General features: G+C 42.7%; 1 protein-coding gene across 1 annotated transcript; it reads right to left on the bottom strand.

Annotated features, from left to right (window-relative positions):
- Window positions 1-254: 254 nt before the first annotated feature.
- On the bottom strand, window positions 255-15,583 carry dnmt3bb.1 (DNA (cytosine-5-)-methyltransferase 3 beta, duplicate b.1; the record flags this gene model as incomplete). Its single annotated transcript, XM_071473149.1, has 20 exons — window positions 255-3,341; window positions 3,521-3,639; window positions 3,765-3,834; window positions 4,030-4,115; window positions 4,334-4,482; window positions 4,753-4,843; window positions 6,042-6,187; window positions 6,289-6,373; window positions 6,731-6,914; window positions 7,037-7,149; window positions 8,066-8,145; window positions 8,317-8,361; window positions 8,679-8,801; window positions 8,910-9,051; window positions 10,157-10,264; window positions 10,364-10,522; window positions 13,053-13,196; window positions 14,351-14,488; window positions 14,594-14,679; window positions 15,367-15,583. Coding segments are annotated over 20 exons (2,427 nt in total), but the record flags the coding sequence as incomplete, so codon positions are not given.
- Between the last annotated feature and the right edge of the window lie 6,247 nt (window positions 15,584-21,830).

The following is a 21,830-nucleotide window of genomic DNA, read 5'->3' on the forward strand; positions in this document are numbered from 1 at the left end:
TTCTTGGCTCAGATCTTTATAATGGTAATAATCATTGAGTATTTGTCATTATTGTTATGTTATATACTAAGTAATTAATGAAAAAAAATTGTGGATTAACCAATATTGAAAATAATTGCTTGCGATGTGGATTAACCAATAACAACATAATTACTTTCAATCTTATTGACCTTTCTAAGCCTTTCATGCCTGAGAGGATTATTCACAAAATAAATGTACACAGAGGGATTAGCATTTCACACAAGACACATCAGTGGTTTTTAGCAGCCAAGCTGTGTTTTATTGAGTAAAAGTTATATATAGGTTGCTATAAGAAGTACACAAACATAAAAAAAATAAATCAATGCTTTTCCACTAACAGTTCAAATGAAGTATAAAAATAGCACAGAATCTGTTCTTTTGAAATGCTTTTGCACTTTGGATTGGAAAAATAATCCTCAAATGTGATTCTGATAAAAGATAAAGCACAAAAGGCTGTAGTTAAAAAAGTAGAAACAGTTCTCAGATCTTATTCACACTCAAGCCTACAAATGCACACTGAAAGGGTTTTCATCTAAATAACACAAGATATCAAAAAGCTATTGATTAATATGCTCTATATTGTCCTATAATATTCGAAATTTCAAGCAAGCTTTATACTGTGTTAATATATACTGTATGTGTTCTCAATATAAAATGTCTTAAAAGAGCAGTTAAAAAAACAAAAAACTTTTTTGTGGTTCAGCAGTGTTAATGAAGCATGTAAACAATTACTTTTTGGTTTTTCAAATGACTTTAAAATCAGGCTTAAAAAGTAAAAAAGGTTGCTGTGGCACTTTGTCTGGGGCCTTTTGACCACCACAGAGGAGTTGAACTAGTCATTTAAACATTAGTAAAATGTTCTTTACCAAAGCTGTGCATTTTGTATAAAAAAACAAACAAAACAAACAATGTAGTTCTTGGTCAAATGAGAATAAAACACTTGTAAACCTTTCTATTGATACAGTACACAAAACACTGTAAAAACAGTTCCAGTGATAAAAATACAAGCTATATATACAGGGCATATGGGAGCAGAAAGCTACAGTATATATTCACAGAACAGAGATCCTTTAGGAGGAGTGATGCACAGTTGCCCCTTTGTCTGAGGTAATGCCCATTTAGTTTGATTTGGTGACAGCCAACAGCATTAAACATCTTCCAGTTATCAAAACAACAACAACAAAAAAGATATTTCAAATGACTACACCAAGTTTTTGTAAGTTTGGTCCATTGGTCAAGAGAATCAGTACCAAATTAAACTGTCCAGTAGATCACTCTGTGTGGTGAACATGCTAATGCTAAGGCAAACAGTATGACATGTGATTGCAGGCACAGCAACAATGCTGTTATAGCACTGGTCTTTATCAATATTGAAGAGCATTAAATAGCATTATATATACTGCACAGCGAAGCATGTGCACCACACAGACTTAAGTAAAGTATCAGCCAGCACCATTGAGTCACTTTTCTTTTGGAAACTGAAAAACTCCTTAAAAAAAAAAAAAAGTAGTCAGTGCTAGTTTAAAAATATATAGTGTGTTCACCAGTGTTTCCCATCATTTTTTGTTCTTTATGAACAGAAACTGCTGTAAAACCACATTTACACACAGTGACACTCACTTTTGTTTTCAATCCAGGATCATCCACATGTGGAGACACTGGCTTCCAGCTGTTACAGTAAACTAAAACAATTGTATTTTTAAAACATTTACAGTAGGATAAATGTCATCGCCCCTAATTTCTCAGCTGTCTGGGATGGTTGACAGAAGACAGAAGCTCATTCTCTATATCTCTGTTTTTGCATTGGCTTGTTTCAAGTATGTGTATGTGTAGCTCTCAGGGAGAAGTCGCTGTGACATCATAACTGTTTAACTCACTATCTATACAAAAACATGTTTATAAAATCTTTAATAAAATGTTTTTTTTCTCTCTTTTTTGACTAAGCTATTTTGCTCATATGAGCTCATCTCAAAGAAAATGACAAAAAGTAAAATAGTCATTTTGTTGTTTGTTTTTTGTTTGTTTTTTTCTTTATGACAAACAACAAATAAAATCTAATCTAAGCATTAAACCAAAACCCTGCCTCATGTCCAGGTTAGCCTCTGGTCCACTGGTCTTTCATGGGTCTTAATATTCAAATGTGAGACTGATGAACTTTTCCTTCTGTATTTGAATCTAAACACATACTACAGCACTATTTTGTTTGCATCTAGCAACTACAGCTCCCATGAGGCTTTCACAGTATTTCTGAGGCCAAAACCTATGGGATATGTAGTTATGGTATGCAAACAAAATAATCATTATTATATCTTGGTTTAAAAGAGAGGCTGTACTTTTACTGTCCAGCACAGTTGTAGACATTTATAACCTTGATTTTAATTTGGGCATATAACAGTAGTATTATATCTTGGTGTTTTAAAAAGACCTTTACGAAAATCATTAAAAAAAGACAATATTATGTCAAGACTAAAGAGAGCAGGACTTCAGCTGTCCGTCATGTGACTTTGGTTCAAGTGTTTTTCAGATTAACAGCCTGTATGAGCACCTGCCTGTCACCCTCAGCGAACAGTTCGATACGGAGACACTTAAAAAGCTGTACCGTTGGTGCTGTGTTTCATATTTTTCTACAACTAGTGAGTGTTGTCAAGATAAAAACAATGCCTTCTAAAAAAAAAATCATATTAATGTTGATACAGTCCTACTGTTAAAAGACTAAACAAAGGAGTGGGTGTCATCTTCACTCCCTTTAACTCCTCCACAGAGGCAACGAAGCCCTCTGGCCTCCGAAAGTGGCTGTACTTTCACCTTTCACCTTTCACCTGACCTTTGACCCTCCCTGTCTGACACTGTTGGATATAGTGACAACACAGCCATGGTTCTCCCTTGTGTTGTATTTGTGTATCTTTGTGTTAGTGTGTGTTATGTGTGTTTAAGTGTTTAAGGCTACAGGTGTGTTATCACCAGAATCCAGAAATAGCTGGACACAAACTAACAGCTACTTTCACAATTTTTCCAGCTACACCAACTTTTTGTTTTTTTTTGTTCTTTTAAAAAAAAGTGAAACTGGATTTTTTTCCCAGCTCTTTGCAGATGGTGGTGTTTCTGGAAAGCCAGTGTCACAATAGAAAGGCTGGTGTGTATTCACAAGAGGCATCAGCTTGCTGGTGATGGCTGGTCTCTATTCACAGGCGAAGTAGTCTTTGAGCGGTGCGAACAGATGCCTGATGACAGGGACGCTCCAGGACCGGCCCAGGAGTTTCTGTCGGGCTCCACGACCCATGTTGGACACGTCCGTGTAGTGAACGGGGAAGCCAAAGATCCTGCAGGGGAAGAAATACACAACGACCGTTAGAATCAGAGTCACAATGATGCTAAAGTTGTGTGACACTAAAGATTTCATGTAAATATCATCTAAATTATAACCATCCAGCTAAAGGGGACTCATATATTTGATTTTATCAGCCGTGTGTGTGTGTGTGTGTGTGTGTGTTCTGCTCACCTCTCCAGCTCAGTGCACCACAGTATGTCCTCCTTCCCGTTCATCAGGACGGGGAAGTGCTGGTCTTTCCCCTGTTTGATGGAGTTGGAGCGAGTCGTGATGGTACGCACCTTTCCAAACTACGAGACAACAAAAACGTGTTCAAACTAATGCAAACAAGTCGCCATTGTGCAAATAACACTGCAAAGAGTGAAAAAAAACAAACATATTGCTTCATCAGTGACTTATTCTGTAGATGTCTGACCTTTGCAACTCTGCCGTGCTCCAGACAGTCCTGCAGCTCCAGCTTGTCCATCCCAGAGGCGCACAGAGGCCTGAAGCAGAGAGAACTAATCACATTTATCACACACCGACACCGAAACAATGTCACACTCAATATAAAATTGGTCTTTCGTGCAGATTATAGCACACATGTTAGCCTTGGATTCTGCAAGTGCTGAAACATGTTGACACTGAATGGACTGTTTTTCTATGACAAACTGGGACTCAGATACGTTTTGTTTGCCTACCTGTTCATGCCCGGCAAGTTTCCCCAGAAGTATCGGGCACGGTGAGCAGCAGAAACCTCAATGGCATCAATCATGACAGGGTTACACTGCAAGACAACACAAAGTCATGAACTCACCACGCTCATAGAAATACAACTGTTCTTGTTGTTGGCGTCCTCACTGAGAATCAAGGGAGAATTCACTCTAATCAGAAATTTACAAGTAAAAATATAAATGCTTGGTCAAGTCATCTGATACATATGAAAACCATTTCCATGTATTTGATACTTAGAGGTGTCTCTGCTCCACAGTCCATGTGACTCACCTCCAGGAATCGAGAGATGTCCCTCTTGTCGTTGACGCCCATGGCGACCACGTTCTCGAACATCCAGAAGAACGGCCGGTTCTCTCCTTCTTTGGGCTTGGCCTCGCTCAGCAGACGGTAGAACTCAAAGAACAACCTCCCTGTGCCTTCTGGAGCAACAAGACATCGTCAGAGTCCATGAAATCATCTGCAAAACTGCCCTGAGTGCTTCAGGACACACTGAACATCCATATAAACACAACCCATAGAGTTAAACCCCCGTACGCACTCACTGCTCAAAATCTGTCCTGCATTAGTGCTTTTAAATGAACAGTAATTTACTAAAACATAATTTCAATGGAGCAGCATCACTTCTACAATTTCAGATACAACTTCACAATCAGAGGTGAATGACACGACTCCCTCTGGCAGGTACCTACCATACAGGCCTTTCCGTGCAGGATTGACTATCGAGAGGTCGTTGCAGGGACTTCCTCCTATCACCAGATCAAATGGGCCCCACTCCTGAATCTGAGGGAGACAACAGCACCACCTAGTGTTAGGCCGACTGACATAACAACAAAATGACTAGAACACAAGCGGAACTCATTGATAAATTCTGTCCTCTACAACATTACTAAAATATTGACATTTTATTATAAATATTATATTTTAATACCTGGAATCATCCAGTACTGATACAAAATGTTGTTATTTTTGTATTTTATATTTGGTTATTTATGTTAATTAATTTTTTTCTGCAGGCAGATGATTTCTCTTTGTATGCTCTCAATAAGAAACGTCATTATGGCTGCAACTAAAAATTATTTTAACTGTAGATTACTCTGACAATTATTTTCTTGTCTAACTGACGAATCATTTTGTCCATAAAATGTCTGAAAATAGTATCAAATTCTTGTTGCAACAGTCCAAACCCCAAAGACAGTTTAATATCAAAGCAAATATTCACATTTAAGAAGCTCAGACTTTTTGGAATTTTAACGTCCAAGATTATATCAAAAGAAATTTTTCGATTATTTGTGTTATCGTTTTAGTTCTAAATGTATTTAATTCATTTAACCTGCGTCAGGCACACAACTGTTAATTTAACATCTGCTCACTCAGCACATCTGTTTGATCTCTTAAGATCCTCCTTCAGCCAAGACAATAAAGAGAGAGATGAAGAGAAAGAAAGAAAAAGGAAACAGAGAGAGAGAGAGAGAGAGAGAGAGAGAGAGAGAGAGGGAGAGAGAGAGAGAGATAGAGAGAGAGAGAGGTGGTTATTAATCTCTTGCATGAGAGATTATACACACACACACACACACGCACACACACACACAGCGTGACTAACAAGTGAAAAGGTTTCTGAGGGGATTTACAGAGGTTGAAACTGCTCTTTGTCCTCTGCCCCAAAACCACATCACTGCAGCTGTCAGCCTCTGCTGTGGGTATGACTGGTGTGTGTGTGTGTGTGTGTGTGTGTGTGTGTGTGTGTGTGTGTGTGTGTGTGTGTGTGTGTGTGTGTGTGTGTGTGTGAGAGCTACCACTTCAGTATCATATATTCACACTTTCTTCGACGCCAGTGTAACTGGCCGTGAAACATCAGACCCACAGACAGTGACTGTGACAGGAGTGACCTCAGCTCTGTCCTCGCCGCAGCAGCTTCCGTCAGTCACGTTCACCAGGAACTAAACTTCAACAGGAACGCGTTCAAGTTTTTCTCCCTTACGTTTTTCTTGGTGATGTTCCTGACATCATGGACGTACTGGATCTTTCCTTCATGTCTGACCACGCCCACTGAGATGGAGTCCTCGCACACCTCCGATGCCACGTACTGGTCCACCTTAAAGCCCAGGTCCCTCAGAACCAGGTAGCCTGGAAACAGAACCGACAGACACAGCTTCACATGATGATCTGCTGCATTTTACATAAACGAAACATCGGCACATCAGGACAAATTCATCACGCTCACTCACCAGTGGCAATGCCATCAAACAGGGAGAGAACTCTGATTGGTCGCCTCTGCTCTGCAGGGACTGCTGGGTAAATCTTTGGTTTCTCCTGGAAGATAAAGGTAAAGTTCTTACTGCATCTGGACAGAAGAGGGTTTAAAGGTAAAAGGCTGCAGAACTTTCATTAGTCAGAGACAAGATTTAAAATCCAGCTTCATTCATTCTGAAGAAATATGAACATCAACAATGATCATCCCACCTTTTAAATCTTCATCAATCATTAGTGCCGATTCCCTTCAAACTGAGGTCTTACATTATGATGTGACCCAATACAAAAACCCAACAGACGTATTAACATTTACTGTTTATAGATGCATTACAAAAACTGAGAAAAACAACACAACAGTTACTGATCATTAAAATTTGTCCACTCTAATGTGAGACATCTTGAGTCAAAGACACTTACAAACTCCTGTCCGTTGTCGTTGGCGAAGAACTCCTGCAGCTTGAGGTTCCAGTCGTGCCGCCGTTTCAGGACGCCGTACTGCAGCAGCGGCTGGCACATGTAGCACCTCCACGGGTCCAGATAGCGAGCGTTGTTAGACGCCCCGGGGTCGACCAGGATGTCCAGACAGTCCACGCAGAAACACCTGGAAGAGGACAGGCCACAGGAGAGGAGGTGAGCACACACACACACACACACACACACACACACACACAGGCAGAGGTTAATGTGCAGCATGTGGTGTTTCTTTATGTGTGTGTGTCTGACCTGCAGCAGTTGGCGTTGCCGCAGAGCAGAACCTCTCGACCTCCGCAGCAAACGGTGCAGTAAGACTGGTAACCGTCATCATCGTACATGTAGGACATCTCCAGGTACACGTCCTAAACACACACACACACAGAAATAATTATTAAAGGTCCCAAGTTTGACACTTTCCCAGTGTGTTTTATCTGAAGTGTTGATCTCCATCCATATATCTGTGGTTTTAAGAACCAAAACCATCTCAGTGTAGTTTTACATCTCCTCTCTCAGAAGAGAGGATCTGAGTCTCTCTTCTGATTGTGAGTTTTTTCTGGCTGATTCAATAAAAAAATAGCAGATTTCACAACACTGAGGCTCAGTGTCTGAATACAGGCTGTGTGCATTTCTCTGTGGACTGAGGCTTTGATACTTTCACAGTATTAATATAGAATCTAGACATGTTTTATAATCACAAACACATGGACATCTGCCTTTAGACTGAATGGGACCTGGCAGGATCATTCAATTTCACAATAAAAAAAAACCCATCATATTGTGTTTGTGTGCAGCTCCAGCAAGTGATGTGATTAAGAAGAATAACACCTGTGCTTCTCTTACTATGACGAGCCAGAATGTCTGCTGTGAAGAAGGAGCACCTGAACGCATCACAAGCACAACAAACATGGCTGAAGACAAAGGGACAAAGTTCCACCTGCAGTAACAGTTGAGTCTGGCAGACGTGCTTCCTTCACTTTTATGACTGTTTTTATGACTTTGGGATGTAGCACTTTCATCTGGAGACACTGAATATCAGCTGATGATAAGTTCACTTTACCAGCATCAGTATCTTTGGAGACCTGCACTGGTCAAAACCTCCAGTCTGTATGTTCTCCTCCAGGTAAAGGATCCAAATATTATTCCTACTGATATACTTGTGTTTATTATTGATTTTATTCTCATTATAATTCTGGGGCCTGGCTGTTCCCTTGGTTTAGAAAAGGGTCAATGACTCATTGAAAAAATAAACCATAAAAAGCCACTTTTGTGTTGCTCTACCTTGCATGTTTGGCACAAGCCTCCTTCAAACAGCGGGTGGAAGGTTGCTGCTCTCATCTTTCCACAGGAGAGACAAAACTCTGCCAAAACACACACACACACACACACACACACACACACACACACACACACACACACACACACACACACACACGTGAATCAACGGTCGAAGAAAGTAAAAAGGAAATGACACAGTTAATAGTTCACAGATTAGTCAAACACAAACACAAAGTGAAAGTGTGAGTCTTTACCTTCTATACTACATTTATTCTTCAGAACTTCATATACCATTTGTTCTGAGGGAAAAGAGGAGACATTGTCAACAAGCTTGAAAACACATTTTCTTTTTTTAAACCTTAAATAGAGCAGAGAAACTGCAACAAGGCACAAACGCATAGTGAAAATCATTATGTAAACTTGTTTAGAGCCAGAATCTAAAATAGATCTGAGTGATTCCTCGTACAGATTTACCAAATGCATGTGACAAAGTTCTTCAGTTGAAATGTCAAAATGATAAAATTAGAGAAGCTCCATCTCCAACAAGTAAAACTCCACATTTCCAAAATATATAAATCTCCAGTATTTTGTGAGATGTTTGAGTCCTGAGCTCTACCTCTGCAGTAGGACTCCTCGGGGGCGGCCTTGTTCTTACAGAGGCTGACTCTGGGCCGCTTTGCACTGGGGAAATACTCTGGCAGTGAGACATCAAGGACCTGGTGGTCCAGAGGGTTACTGTCTGCAGGACACACACACATACACACATAAACAGATCAGTCTGACTCTTCTTCTTTGGTTAAATGAGGAGTCACAGTAAACAACAGTCTAGTTCTGCTGCTTTGCTCACTGGCGCTGTGCGTAGGTTTGAGTCCCTCCTCTCCTTTGGGCTGGAAGCCGCCGTTGGCCCAGTCCAGCATGGGTTTGACCTGGTCCTCTGGGTTGTCGGACTCACAGGGGGGAAACGTCTTCTCCGCCCGGATACTGGCCATCTGAGACGGAGGGGGTCACACAGTGAGAGACACGGAGACAGGTGATGGTGAGAGGCAGCTCTGAGAGCAGTGAAGCAACGAATGTAACTTTATAGAATTTATTCAGAATAATAGGAAATCAATCTGTCACATCTTGTAATAAATTAACATATAAATCCAATTTTACTACTTTTTTCTAAGGAAGATATTTTCAAGATTAGAAAAATACAATTTAAGGCCAAAGACAAAGAAAATTTAAAAATTAAAGTTAAAGTTTCACCAAAATTAAACCATGACCTTTAACATCAAAGCACCAATTAGACTGAATGGTGTCATGTTTTAAAGGTCAAAACACAGTGACCACATGAATGTGCAGTTATAGCGCCCCCATCAGGCCAATCAGTGTGAAGACGCAGCGTTGTGACGCATCTAAAACACATCGACAACGTTAAGAAAAAAAAAGGAAATATTCAGAGTTTTAAATGTTGAGACAGAGATGAGAGGCTGACAGCGGAGGAGAGAAGACGCCTGAGTGACGGACGAGGGCCGAGGCAGCGCCATCACACTGGGTTGACGGGAGATGATGGGGCAAACGAGGCAGACAAAAAACAGCAGCCGCAAGGAGAGAGAGAGAGAGAGAGAGAGAGAGAGAGAGAGAGAGAGAGAGAGAGAGCAGCATGAAGAGGCCTGCAGTCAGACTCTTACTACAGTGTCGACACTTTAACACTCACATAACTGACAAAAACACACAGCTGTCAGGTAGATGCCTTAAAGCAAACACAAACACACACACACAGACACACACACACACACACACAGAAAAACAAACAGAGGAAAGTGAAAGTACAGGTACTGATGTGCAGTCAAAGACATTTTCTACACGTAGACACTGGGAATTCGTCTCCTCTGCTCGACAGCTGGTGTCAGACACGATAAAATCTCAGACGGAGGAAACAGTCCTGATATACGTCTGCGTGAACTTTAACGGACCTGAACAGAACCTGCTCCACATTTATCATCTGTGGTGCAAGCGCATATTTACTGAGCTGATAAATCTGTGCTGCCGTTCAGGGTGTTGAAAAGCAGACGACTTCCTCTGAGCTTTAACAAACAGCCCGACTCTCACCTCCAGCGCCTGGAAGATCGCCCTGCGGTAGGAGGCCAGCTTGGTGTAAGAAGTCTGGCTGAAGAACTTGGGGAAGGCAGTGATGGAGTCCAGTTTGTCTGCAGAAACCTGGGGACAAAAACATGGCATCAGACAAAGTACCACGTGTACAACCATCATTATTTGATTTCTCTCCCTCAGTCTGTGTGTTTTTCTTTCCCTCCTCACCTCGGAGAACTTGCCGTCTCCAAACCACTGCAGCCACCTCATCCCGTGGCTGGCCTGCCGTTTGCCGGTGGCGCGCCACGTCACCACGATGCCGGGCCACCAGGAAAATCCCTTGATCTTCCCCCACACAAGCTCCCCAATGCCAAAACCCTTGTTGTCCTGGATGTGGGAGGGAGAGAGAGAGAGAGGATGAGGTCACGTCTTGTCCTTCATACTTTACCACAGCAAAAAGTGTCTTATTGTTCCTGAAACAGAGAAAACGTCTGATTCAACACAGAAATCGACACAGAAAAACATCAGGTTTGAGCAATTTGAAATATTTTGGGAAACTCTTCTTGACTCTGCAGGTGAAGAAAACAGAGGAGAGAAATAAAATCAGTCTTGGGGAGAAGAGGAGGAAGAGGAGCGAAGACTGATGGTTTGACAAGCTGACAGAAATCTGTAATGATATCTGTATTGTGCAAAAGCTGAAAAACCCCTTCACAAGGATGAGTAAAGAAACAGCAAATGAAGGAAAGACGAGAGGAGCGAGCTGAAAACGATAGTCTGGACTTTTGCTAAGGCCAAAAACTTTTGCCAAAGTAACGTGAAAAAGTTCCTGAAAGAAAAAAACATTTCAACTTTCTCCTACAACCACGAATGAAATCGTGATATCTTTCATAATATTGAAAACATCTTTTTTTTTTTTTTTTTTTTTTTTTACAGTTTTGCCCTGCTACCAAGTACTTATAGTAACTGTACCTTATTATATACATTGTATTATTATACTATAATATGTGGGCTGGACTGTATCAATATATTATATTTAAATTTGGATATCACCCAAGCCTCTGACTCCATTTCCAACAATATAATAATGTCCTTTATTCATTTTAATAATAAAAGAATTTACCTCTTAAAAAGGTCTGTAGCTCTAGTAACAACAGGTCAGTCAGCCAATCAGAAGAGAGGACCTGAGCCTCTCTTCTGATTGGCTGACTGTTTTCTGAGTGATCCAATAAAAATACAGAAGATTTCAGGTAAACACTCAGAGAAACCAAATCCTGCAAGGTTGGATGGTGGGCGGGGCTTAGGGCGTGGCTGAGGGCGGTGACTGTTTTATTGTGACATCACAAAGTTCCAGAAGTCCTGACGGCTGGTTTTAAGGCTCAGTGTCTGAATACAGGCTGTGTGCATTTCTCTGTGGACTGAGGCTTTGATACTTTCACAGTATTAATATAGAACCTAGACCTGCTTTATAATCACAAACACATGGACAACACACTGAATCTCACAGACAAAACTGACCTTTTACCTCAATGATCCATTAAAAAAATATCAGATTTGAATTATGATTAAAAGTCTAAATCTTAAAAGCATAACAAACATGAATTGGAGAGTATGTGGCCACCTTGGCATCACTCTGCACCTGTCAGTAAATGCCTGTGCACCCTGATTTCCTTATTTGCTCAGGTGTCTCCTTTATTTCTGCTGTTTGTTTTGCACTTCGGCCTCTTTGTGACCAGAACCTTAAAGGAAAACATCCAACCTCCCTGATAATGCCATTTCTCTTTCTCCACTTCTCTCTTTTGAAAGTTATGTGCATTGGTTAACGAGCAGGTGGGATTTCTATGCTTGCAAACAAATCCCAGCAGAGCCCGGGCGACATGATCCCTCAGCCCGTCTTAAGAGAGGAAACCCATTAGGCTTTGTAATGGAGTCTGACTGCACTAAAGGAAGCCACGCTCCACTGGGTTCAGGCAGGATCCAGTGAAAAAACACACAAACACACTGACACGCAGCAGGGTGCACAAAAGCACTGGGAGGTGGCAGTAAACACAGACACTCAGTGTGGAGACATGCATGTGTCTCCAGAGTGTGTCTCCAAGCACACACACACAGACACACACACAGGCCCCACTGTGCAGACTGGTGGTCGTCTTGACCTGAATGAAACTATTGATACTGAGCAAACACGGCCAGACTCTGTGTGTGTGTGTGTGTGTGTGGCCACCTGCACTAACACAAGGCCAGGTGGAGGAGGTTCTGTGGTCTGTGAAGGGAGTTACCCTCCTCTTCTTTCTGTCGCTGCCAAACCTCCACTTCCTCTTCCTAAAATATTCTCCCTCTCCTGCAGCTTTCTGCCGCCTCCTCTTCTCTCCCTCTGCTCCTCCTCCCTTCTCTCTTCTCCTCCGCCTCATCTCACAGATGCTTCCCGACATCTGCGGCTCACTTCTACTCTTTTACAGTATTTGATCAACCTCAAAGATTAACCCTTTAAAGATCAATGTCCCATCTGTTTAATTCAGCTGTTCAATTCTCTTCACACGTCTTTGATAAATTATACACTGCTTGAAATCTCTACATCTCCTGAGTCCATCTGTGCAAAGCATTTCAGGATCCATATCACATTTGCAGATACAGAATCGGCTCAGACTTGTGGTGGTTTCCATACAAAAGGTGCAGCTACAGGCTGTAGATTCCCGTAAGTATGCCAAAAAAAAAAAATAGGCAAGGCAAAAGTAAAACCAAAACAAAAACCCTTACATTTCTGTTTATTCTTTTTGGTTTGGACCTTCTGCAGATACTAAGATACTTCCTGGTCTCTAAGTCTCCATCGACTCATTTGTCAGTGTCTCTCTCAGACACACACACACACACACACACACACACACACACACACACACACACACTCTGTCACACATCTTACGTTGTACTCTGGTTGGGTTTCGGAGCTGGACGTGGTGCTGCTGCTCTGCGCCGAGTCTTTGGAGTCTTGTTCCATTAGCTCCAGACGCGGGGCCTCGGGGACCTCGCTGGACACAACCACGATCGTCCGAGGACCAGCGGCGCACTGAAGGAGAGCGAGAGAGACACTTTATTAGACTCTAGGGACGGTTGCAGGTTTTTACAGAATCGTGTTGCATCTGTGTTTAACCAGCTGACATCATCTCACTGTGGAGGTGTGTTTTTAAGTGAATCACTCTCCCCCTGAGAGCAGGTTGTTATCAAACCACGCGCACATCAAATCTCCACCTCACACACCAATAGCTGCATTGTGGTCCAGATCCAGACCCGGACCTAGAAACTTCAAAATGATGGAGCTTTATTCTATTTTAACCTGCAGCTTTTCTAGTCACATGATGCTGCTCAGCCAATCACTGCGACTCCAGTCAGTGAGAAATAAGTGGAGAGAGTGAACAGTAAATATGTGCTGAGATTATTTATTATAAAAATAGTTGAGACTTAAGACATGAAATCAAATTAACAAAAAGAAGAAAAACTAAACCTGAACTTTTTAGGCGTATTTCACTGTATTTTAAGACTCACATTTTTCAAAAGCTCAGTTATGTTCTTAACATACAGCCCTTATTTTCCTTTACATGAGAATAGAGCTGTTTATTATTCGAGAAGTTTTTTATATTCCCTCCGGTTCAACCTTGCTGTGTTGTCTTCAGAGGAGCTGCTGATCAGCAGACAAAAGAAAAAATGATTCCAATTTTCTTCTGCAAAGCTGAGTTTGGTTTGTTTGACATTTGGATGGAAACATAAGATTAAGAAAGACAGATAAATAAAGAGAAAGGCAACAAAAGACACACGGTGAAAATGAAGAATCATTTTTATTCTCTGATAAATGGGTGAAATTTATGTGTTTGAAGCAAAATGAACTTGTTTTTTTGAGACCTGTTTCCTCTCACTGACAGGGGAAGTAGAGACTAAATTAAACTGCCTGACTTTATCTTTTTCCACTGCATTATAAAAAATCCACAGGTTAAATCAAACTGATCTGACACAAGTGATTCAGACTTTAGGAGGAAAAGTTTTGTTAAAATAAACATGTTTTTGAAGGAAACACAGCAGCTGAATGAAAACCATCACATCATTACACATGATGATGAATCAACCTTTCTGCACAGGGTAAAACAAAAACGCTGGTTCATGCTGCTTCTCTGTGTGTGTGTGTGTGTGTGTTTTATCACTAAACTTTGTGTTTGTGTGTTTATTCACCAGTAACATGCTGTGCTCCTGTTTGCGGTTCGGTCTGCGAGGTTTAGTGTTGTTGTGCGGCGTCAGACCGGCCTGGAAGATGGTCCTGGGTCGAGGTCTCTGTCTCAAACCCAGCTGAGACGCTCCTGAGGCCTTTTCCTGTAAACACACACACACACACACAGAGTGGATTAAATATCACATGTGCATTCCCCCAAAAATGATTTATTAACCACAGAATCAGGCGAGTGTCTACGGTCTAACCTCGCTGTAGGAATCCCAGGTGCTCTCCTCCTCCTCTGACCTCTTCCTGCTCCTTTTCCTGCTTCCCGGCGAACACTGATTATCATCTGGAGAGAGAGAGAGAGAGAGAGAGAGAGAGAGAGAGAGAGAGAGAGAGAGAGAGAGAGAGAGAGAGAGAGAGAGACGGTGAGACAGATGGTGGAAAAGAAACTCAATATTTTCATGCAGCAGGTTGGTGATCCAGCCGAGGATCTGTTCCGAGACTGAACAGTGGACGGTGGAAAAACCAGACTGAAACAAGGACACACGGATGCTGACGTTGTCTAAAGGATCTGACACAAAATATTAAATGTTGAGACTTTATTTCACTTCATTTAAACTTAAACTGGGGGTTTAGGTAGTGATGCTTTATTTGACAGGCTAGTTAATGTCCCAGGGAGTTTCCTGAGAAGACGACCTTGGTACTAAGTGTTAGAAAATACAAATATAGTGTGTGTGTGTGTGTGTGTGTGTCTGTATTTGTACTTGCTACACAGTAAAGATTTTGGGAAAGTGAGGACATTTTGGCCGGTCCTCACTTTTTGAGACACCTTCAAATCACATGTTGAGGGTTAAGACTTGGTTTCAGAGTTATGGTTAGAATTAGGTTTAGGTTAAGGTTAGAGTCAGGGTCAGGGTTAGGCTCTCAGGTGTGATGGTTAAGGTTAGGGTAAGGGGCTAGGGAATGCATTATGTCAGTGAGTGTCCTCACAAAGATAGAAGAACAAGTATGTGTGTGTGTGTGTGTGTGTTACCTTGAGGCGAGGCAGCGTCTCCGTTCTGTTTGGGGCTAAAGGGGGAGGGCGGTTCGGCCGCAGTTAGGGGGCTGTTCTCATTGGTCAGTTCCACGCCGCTGTCGTTCTCTGATAGGCCCTCAGCCGGAGACGTGTCTCCGTTCACCGCCGCCTGAGGACAGAGGCAGCACAGCGTCAGGGGAAGAATTACCAGGTCTGACTGAGATTTAAACTGATTTTACAAACTGCAGCCGGACTAACGGCTGATTTCTCATCCACAAAAATTAAAATTAAAACAATTACATCATGCAGGAGACTCTTGTATTTCTACTTTGAGAAGAATTTGATACAGGGATTTATTTCAGACATGTAGCAGCATCTTCGCAGGAGCTGCTGACGAACAGTCTCAAAGGATTATCAGTACATCAGTCAGATTCAGACCAAGACAAACAGCGTTGCCACAGACAACACACCTGAAACCTGCCGGCCCACCCAGAGCTGAGGATGATGACGTTGTGTTTGATGTGTTGGCTGAAGGCTCAGCCGCTGACAGAGGGCTGACATCAACGCTCAACATTCCCAAGGCCTCGGATAAAGACTGTCTGTGTGTCCGTGGTGGAGTACGTCCACAATGTTACTGCTGTTCAGCTGTCTCATAGTCCTGTCGTTCAGTCATCAGCAGCAACGTGAAGCCCAACGTCCTGTATCTTCTAATCCCCACAGAACGGTGGACGATTACTTCACCAGAAACTTTCACACCTTTCTCACTTGTTTCCAAAAACCTCTGGAATAACTTCCAGTTAGCATGTGTTGGCTAACTGTATCAGCTAGCATGCACGTGTTGTGTACTGTTTATGAAACAACATGACTATTTCAACCAAGCATTTACTTCAAGCTACGTCTTGCAAGCAGAGAACAAACGGAAGCAAAAAAACAAAAGCATCAAACAAGATAAACCTTAAAGCTAAAGCATCAATCTCTCCTGCAGTGCGGAGCCGAACCCCACCTTCCCTCTGTGCCACGTTTTTTTTAATCAATGAGGCGTATTCTCACCCTGCTCACGTCAAAGTCACAGAAAAGGTGCAAAGATTATAAAACCAAACACCAACTCTGCAACTGGGACAACACATTCAAACAAACTTGAACTGTAGCGTTCAAGAACAACACAGCGGGTGATGAATGTGAGGCGTTCGCCGCCGGTGACGGTGAGTCATGTGTTCAGAATGAGCGGCCTGTTTGCCAGAGGGATCAGCTCGGGGCCAGAGAGCGGGCGGAGACCTCACCTCTCCTGCACCATGTGAGCCGGCCGGGCGAGCGTCTGTGGCAGCCGCTCAGCTCAGCTCTGTTCGGACTTGAACTTGCATCATCCCACTTAAAGCAGGGAATCCACCTAATCCCCCCCTTTGGCCACTCGGATTAGAGGCTGGCTGAACACAAAAGACACACAGATACTAACGTGTTTAAGTAACACCTGCGGAGATTTATGTGTGTGCTTGTGATGTAAGTATGCTCATATGTACAGTGAGTGGAGGTGAAAACTAGCAAAGGCAACAAAACTATAAGCGATGCTCTAAAAGTTTCCCTGTGGAGTTCTAGACCTCTGTTTATCTTGTGGACATGCACGAGGATGCACATGCACATGTATAGTCCAACCAATGGCGTTACACTATCAGCAGGTGATCAACAGGTGGTGGTAACATGCCCGGAGCAGAAGAAGAGAGAACAACGATATAAACTATTCTGGATGTAAAATCCTTTAAAATCAGCTTTGTTAATGTTTCATGAAGATGAAAATGCACATTTATACAATGTTAGAGCTCAAGGACGCACAGAGTGAGTTTTGGTGATTGATGGTGAAAATAACTTTTGATTTGCATCTTTAAGGCAGGAAGCTTACAGCTGAAAACTGTGAAAGTGTCGGAAATTAAAGGTCCCATATAATATAAAGGCAGATGTCCATGTGTTTGTGATTATAAAGCAGGTCTAGGTTCTATATTAATACTGTGAAAGTATCAAAGCCTCAGTCCACAGAGAAATGCACACAGCCTGTATTCAGACACTGAGCCTTAAAACCAGCCGTCAGGACTTCTGGAACTTTGTGATGTCAGAACAAAGCAGTCACCGCTCTCAGCCATGCCCCAAGCCCTGCCCACCATTCAATCTTGCAGGATTTGGTTTCTCTGAGTGTTTACCTGAAATCTGCTATATTTTTATTGGATCACTCAGAAAACAGTCAGCCAATCAGAAGAGAGGATCTGACACTCTTCTGATTGGCTGACTGTTTTCTGACCTGTTGTTACTAGAGCTCCAGACAGAAACCTGAGATGAAAAACTACACTGAGATAGATTTTGGTTCTTAAAACCACAAATATATCTTCTGATGGAGATCAACACTTCAGATGAAACACAGAAGAAGAGTAAAACATGGGACCTTTAATATTTTAAATTAGAATATAAGGTTTTAATTAGCTCAAACTCATTGTACATTTCGATGCTATTTATGGTCGTCATTTTCTCCTTCTTAATTTTACAAATGATAAAGTCCAACGTCCCTCAACTGTTTCTCTAAACTTTGGATCAAAACATCAGGAACAAAGCAGAGAAGAGAGGAGAGAGAGAAGGAGAGAGGAGAGAAGGGGAGAGGAGACAGAGAAAGAGAAGGAGAAAGGAGAGAAGGAGAGAGAGAAGGAGCAGCAGCTGTGAAGCAGATGGAAAATTGTGAGACTGTGCTGACTTTTTTAACCCAAATCACAGCTACACATATCTGAGGCTGTTTGTGATTGTTCAACGTCATAAAACAGGGAACGCATGTGGGGTGTGTGTGTGTGTGTGTGTGTGTGGGTGTGTGTGTGTGTGTGTGTGTGTGTGTGTGTGTGTGTGTGTGTGTGTGTGTGTGTGTGTGTGTGTGTGTGTGTGTGTGTGTGAGTGAGTGAGTGAGTGAGTGAGTGAGTGTACGCGTGTTCTCGCGTGTTCTCTCATTGCCAAATTTCCCCTATAATAAATGAACTCAGTGAACTTGAGCAGCGAGTGTGTGCTCAAGATGGTTAGAGAGCGAGAGGAGCTGCTGCTGCTCGGGGAGAGAAGCTGACGTCCGCTGCTGTGTGTGAACCAAAATCACCCACATGTGTTACACCTGAGAGCCGAGTGAGAGGGTGGAGAGAGATTCAGCGTGAACAGGCTCTGAGTGAGGGACAGGTGGAGGTGAGCAGAGGTGAGGAGTGAAGGGAGTTTGGATGAGAGGAGGAGCGAGTGATGACAGAGAGTGGGAGAGAGCGGACAGGAGCAGCTGCTGTGAGCACCGATTATTCTGACAGCAAATGCTTGTATTTGCAGAAAAATTAAATAATCCCAATGAAAATCACAACAGTGTGAGGCTGCGTCTCAAATATTCTGCTAGTTAATTAATCGTTTGGTTCATAAAACATTAGAAAACACTCAATTTACCACAACATGACCCAAGAAAAGCAGCAGATGTTTATGAAACGATTAATCCATTATCAAAGTAGCTGCTGATACATTTTCTTATAATTCACTAAACAGTGAATCGTTGCTGCTCTGGTGCCGCCTGTGTGTTGCTCTCAGCCCGTTTCTTTATCCACTGAACTTGCTGATTTATTTGTGGATATTTTTCAGTCTATAAAATCTGCAAATTCCCTGATTCTGCTCTGAACCCCCGGCCACACTCCTCCATCACTAACCAACACATCTCAACATAAAATATGACAACGGGAGACAGGCCGACCCTGAGGCTCATTTCAACAGCTTCACGTTTCACATCCATACATTTCCACCTGCCCAGAGAAACCAGAGGTCTGACTCTGAATCTGCAGATTCCTGCGCTGCAGCCACCACATGCAGGAGCAGATCACGTCCAATGACACCTGCAGAAAATTAAATTACGCTCAAACACATTCTCTCCCATGTCAACAAAAGATAAATATAAAATGATGCAAGCTCTGCTTCTAAAAACTCAGCATTTTCTCTCAGAGTTTGGAGACTGTGGCCCCTTGATTGACATGTGAATCCAGCCAATGACAGTCCAGTGACAGAGTGTACTACACAGCTACTGAGAGAAAACCAAGAAAGACAAAGAAGCAGTGAAGCAAAGACTTTTGATCTTTGCTTCTGGCAATGTTTTGACTTCTGAGTTAAACTGCGAGCGAATATACCAGCCAGTGTGGGACAACTGGTCAATGCTGTGGCCGATATGTGTTCAACCTGCTCTGCACAAACACAAATGACTGATTTTAGCATTAAAAACCACTTGATCAGACGTGTCCTGGTTCTACTTGTGTAAAACACATAACAGAGGAACTGCAGGAGCAGATGCAGATGATTCATGACTTTAAATGACGCCGTGTTTTCCTTTACATGCTGCGTCTGATAAAATATCCTGCTCACAAACCAGCAACAAAGAGAAAATAAAACATTGGTTTGCAGGAATGTTGAAGAAAAACAGAGCCATAACAACACAAGTACAGACATGACATGTCAAAAGTGACATCTGCACAACTACCTGGCTGTTTCCAGTGACCCGAGACAGAAATACCACATAACTTATTACCTTCAAACCTTCACCATCATCACTCCTGGAGCTGATCTGCACATGTGCACAACCAGAGCCTCCGGCCATGAACTCATCATTCACCTCCTGTATGTGCAGCAGCAGCAGAGCAGTGACAGACATTTACACCTCTGAGCTGATCATTACAACAGCTGCTGTGTGTGTGTGTGTGTTTTGAAGCTACAGGATACACACAAATGCATCTTCAGGTTTAACTCAACTTCCTCTGAGCCTCCACCGCAGACAAGCACACCGCTCAGGGCATTTCTATCTGTCTCCACCTCCCACAGTTGCCCTCTCTTGCCCCCCTCCTTACCCTCTTACCCTGTTCAGTCAGCTGCATGTTGAGTGAGCAGCAGGAGTCTCTCTCTCTCTCTCTCTCTCTCTCTCTCTCTCTCTCTCTCTCTCTCAAAAAAAACTGCTGCGAGTGCACAGAGAAAAGGAGCAGGAACGGAGGTTTTGTGGGGAGTCAATGCTGAGGGGGGGGGGGGGCGATAAACCTCACTGAAGTCCCGCCTGTAACTCAAGAGTTGTGTGAGATGTTTAACTGCTCATTCCAGCTCCTCTAGTTTCAGACAGCAACTGAAAATGGGATTCGATGTCAGTCAGGTAGGTGTGTAGACCATCATCATCCTCAATATCCTCCATTGACCTGCCCTCCTGGATGGGCCGCCGCCGCCGCCTCCTCCTCCTCCTCCTCCTCCTCCTCCTCCTCCTCCTCCTGGCAGACATGAACTCACCCAATGAAGCATTAAAGTAGCACAAATGATCCTTTTCCACTCCTCTGCCTCCCTTCGCTCTCTTTCATAGTACAAATACACTTCTATTTCTGTTACCACTCCATCTGCCAGTATTGTTGCTATGGCGACCATCGCTACACAAAAGTGTTCTGCACAAAAAATTAAAGAATAAAAATGTGACGTGTGTGTGTGTGTGTGTGTGTGTGTGTGTGTGTCTGTGTGTGTGTGTGTAGACCTCTCCAGCCTACGTCACACACACATTCCTCAGAGAGCAGCAGTCGGCCCCGGGGCTGCTCTGACTGCGCTGTCAAAACATCTTAGCGAGGCCTAAATGATTAGCAGCGCAGGTCTGAGGCGAACGTCTGAAAACGCGGCGTGCAGTAAATCGTCACCTGAGGGCCGTCGAGGCTCTGACACCGTTTTCTTTTGTTGACAAAGAAGTGTGCGTTATTAGTTTCAAATGTGGGCCTCGGGGGAGTTTGTGCGAGCGCTTTTGTCTGCGATGCTGCAAGTCTCGACTAAAACAAAAGCTCACATAGTTTACACAGGAGAAGAGAAGAAGGAAACATTAATCAACATTAAACACAACTTAAATACGCACAAAAGTGACTTTTCACCTATTTTTTCCACTGATTCCCATCGACGCTGGTGTTGTGTAGGTGTTGTCACCTTTGGTCTGTTTCCTCTTATCTTACAAGCAACATGACACGATATTAATAAACGATAAGAAACGGTTTCAAATCGCAGCGATCTCCAGAAGGCAACGCTGAGCCAAGATGCACCAACAAAGGCTGGAAAGACGACTGGAAGCTGGTAAACATGGAGGTCAGCGACAGAGGATCCAAATGTGTAAGAAAACCTGACTTTAAAAATCTTTCAGGAGGAAGGAAATTCACTCAGCACTTTGTTTGACCTCAGACCAAAACTGTAACTGACTGTAACACTCAACTTAAATATAAACAGGATTTATAAGAAAACTCCACAGGAATCTGACCTGAAAATATAAATATTCTGCCATCAACTGTCATAAATGATGATTTGAACATCGGAGTCGTCGTCTCTACAGCTCAGGACTTCCTCCCTGCGTGACAGTTTTTACATTCACTGTTTTCTGTTACTTCTGAGCATTTTGGGCGACAAAGAGCCTCTGAAGAAGCCATGTGGCGAAGTTCATGTTATGT

The sequence above is a fragment of the Trachinotus anak genome, unplaced genomic scaffold (assembly GCF_046630095.1).
Source record: "Trachinotus anak isolate AG129_WGS33_773 ecotype Australia unplaced genomic scaffold, CSIRO_AGI_Tana_v1 ptg000046l, whole genome shotgun sequence".
Taxonomy (NCBI): domain Eukaryota; kingdom Metazoa; phylum Chordata; class Actinopteri; order Carangiformes; family Carangidae; genus Trachinotus; species Trachinotus anak.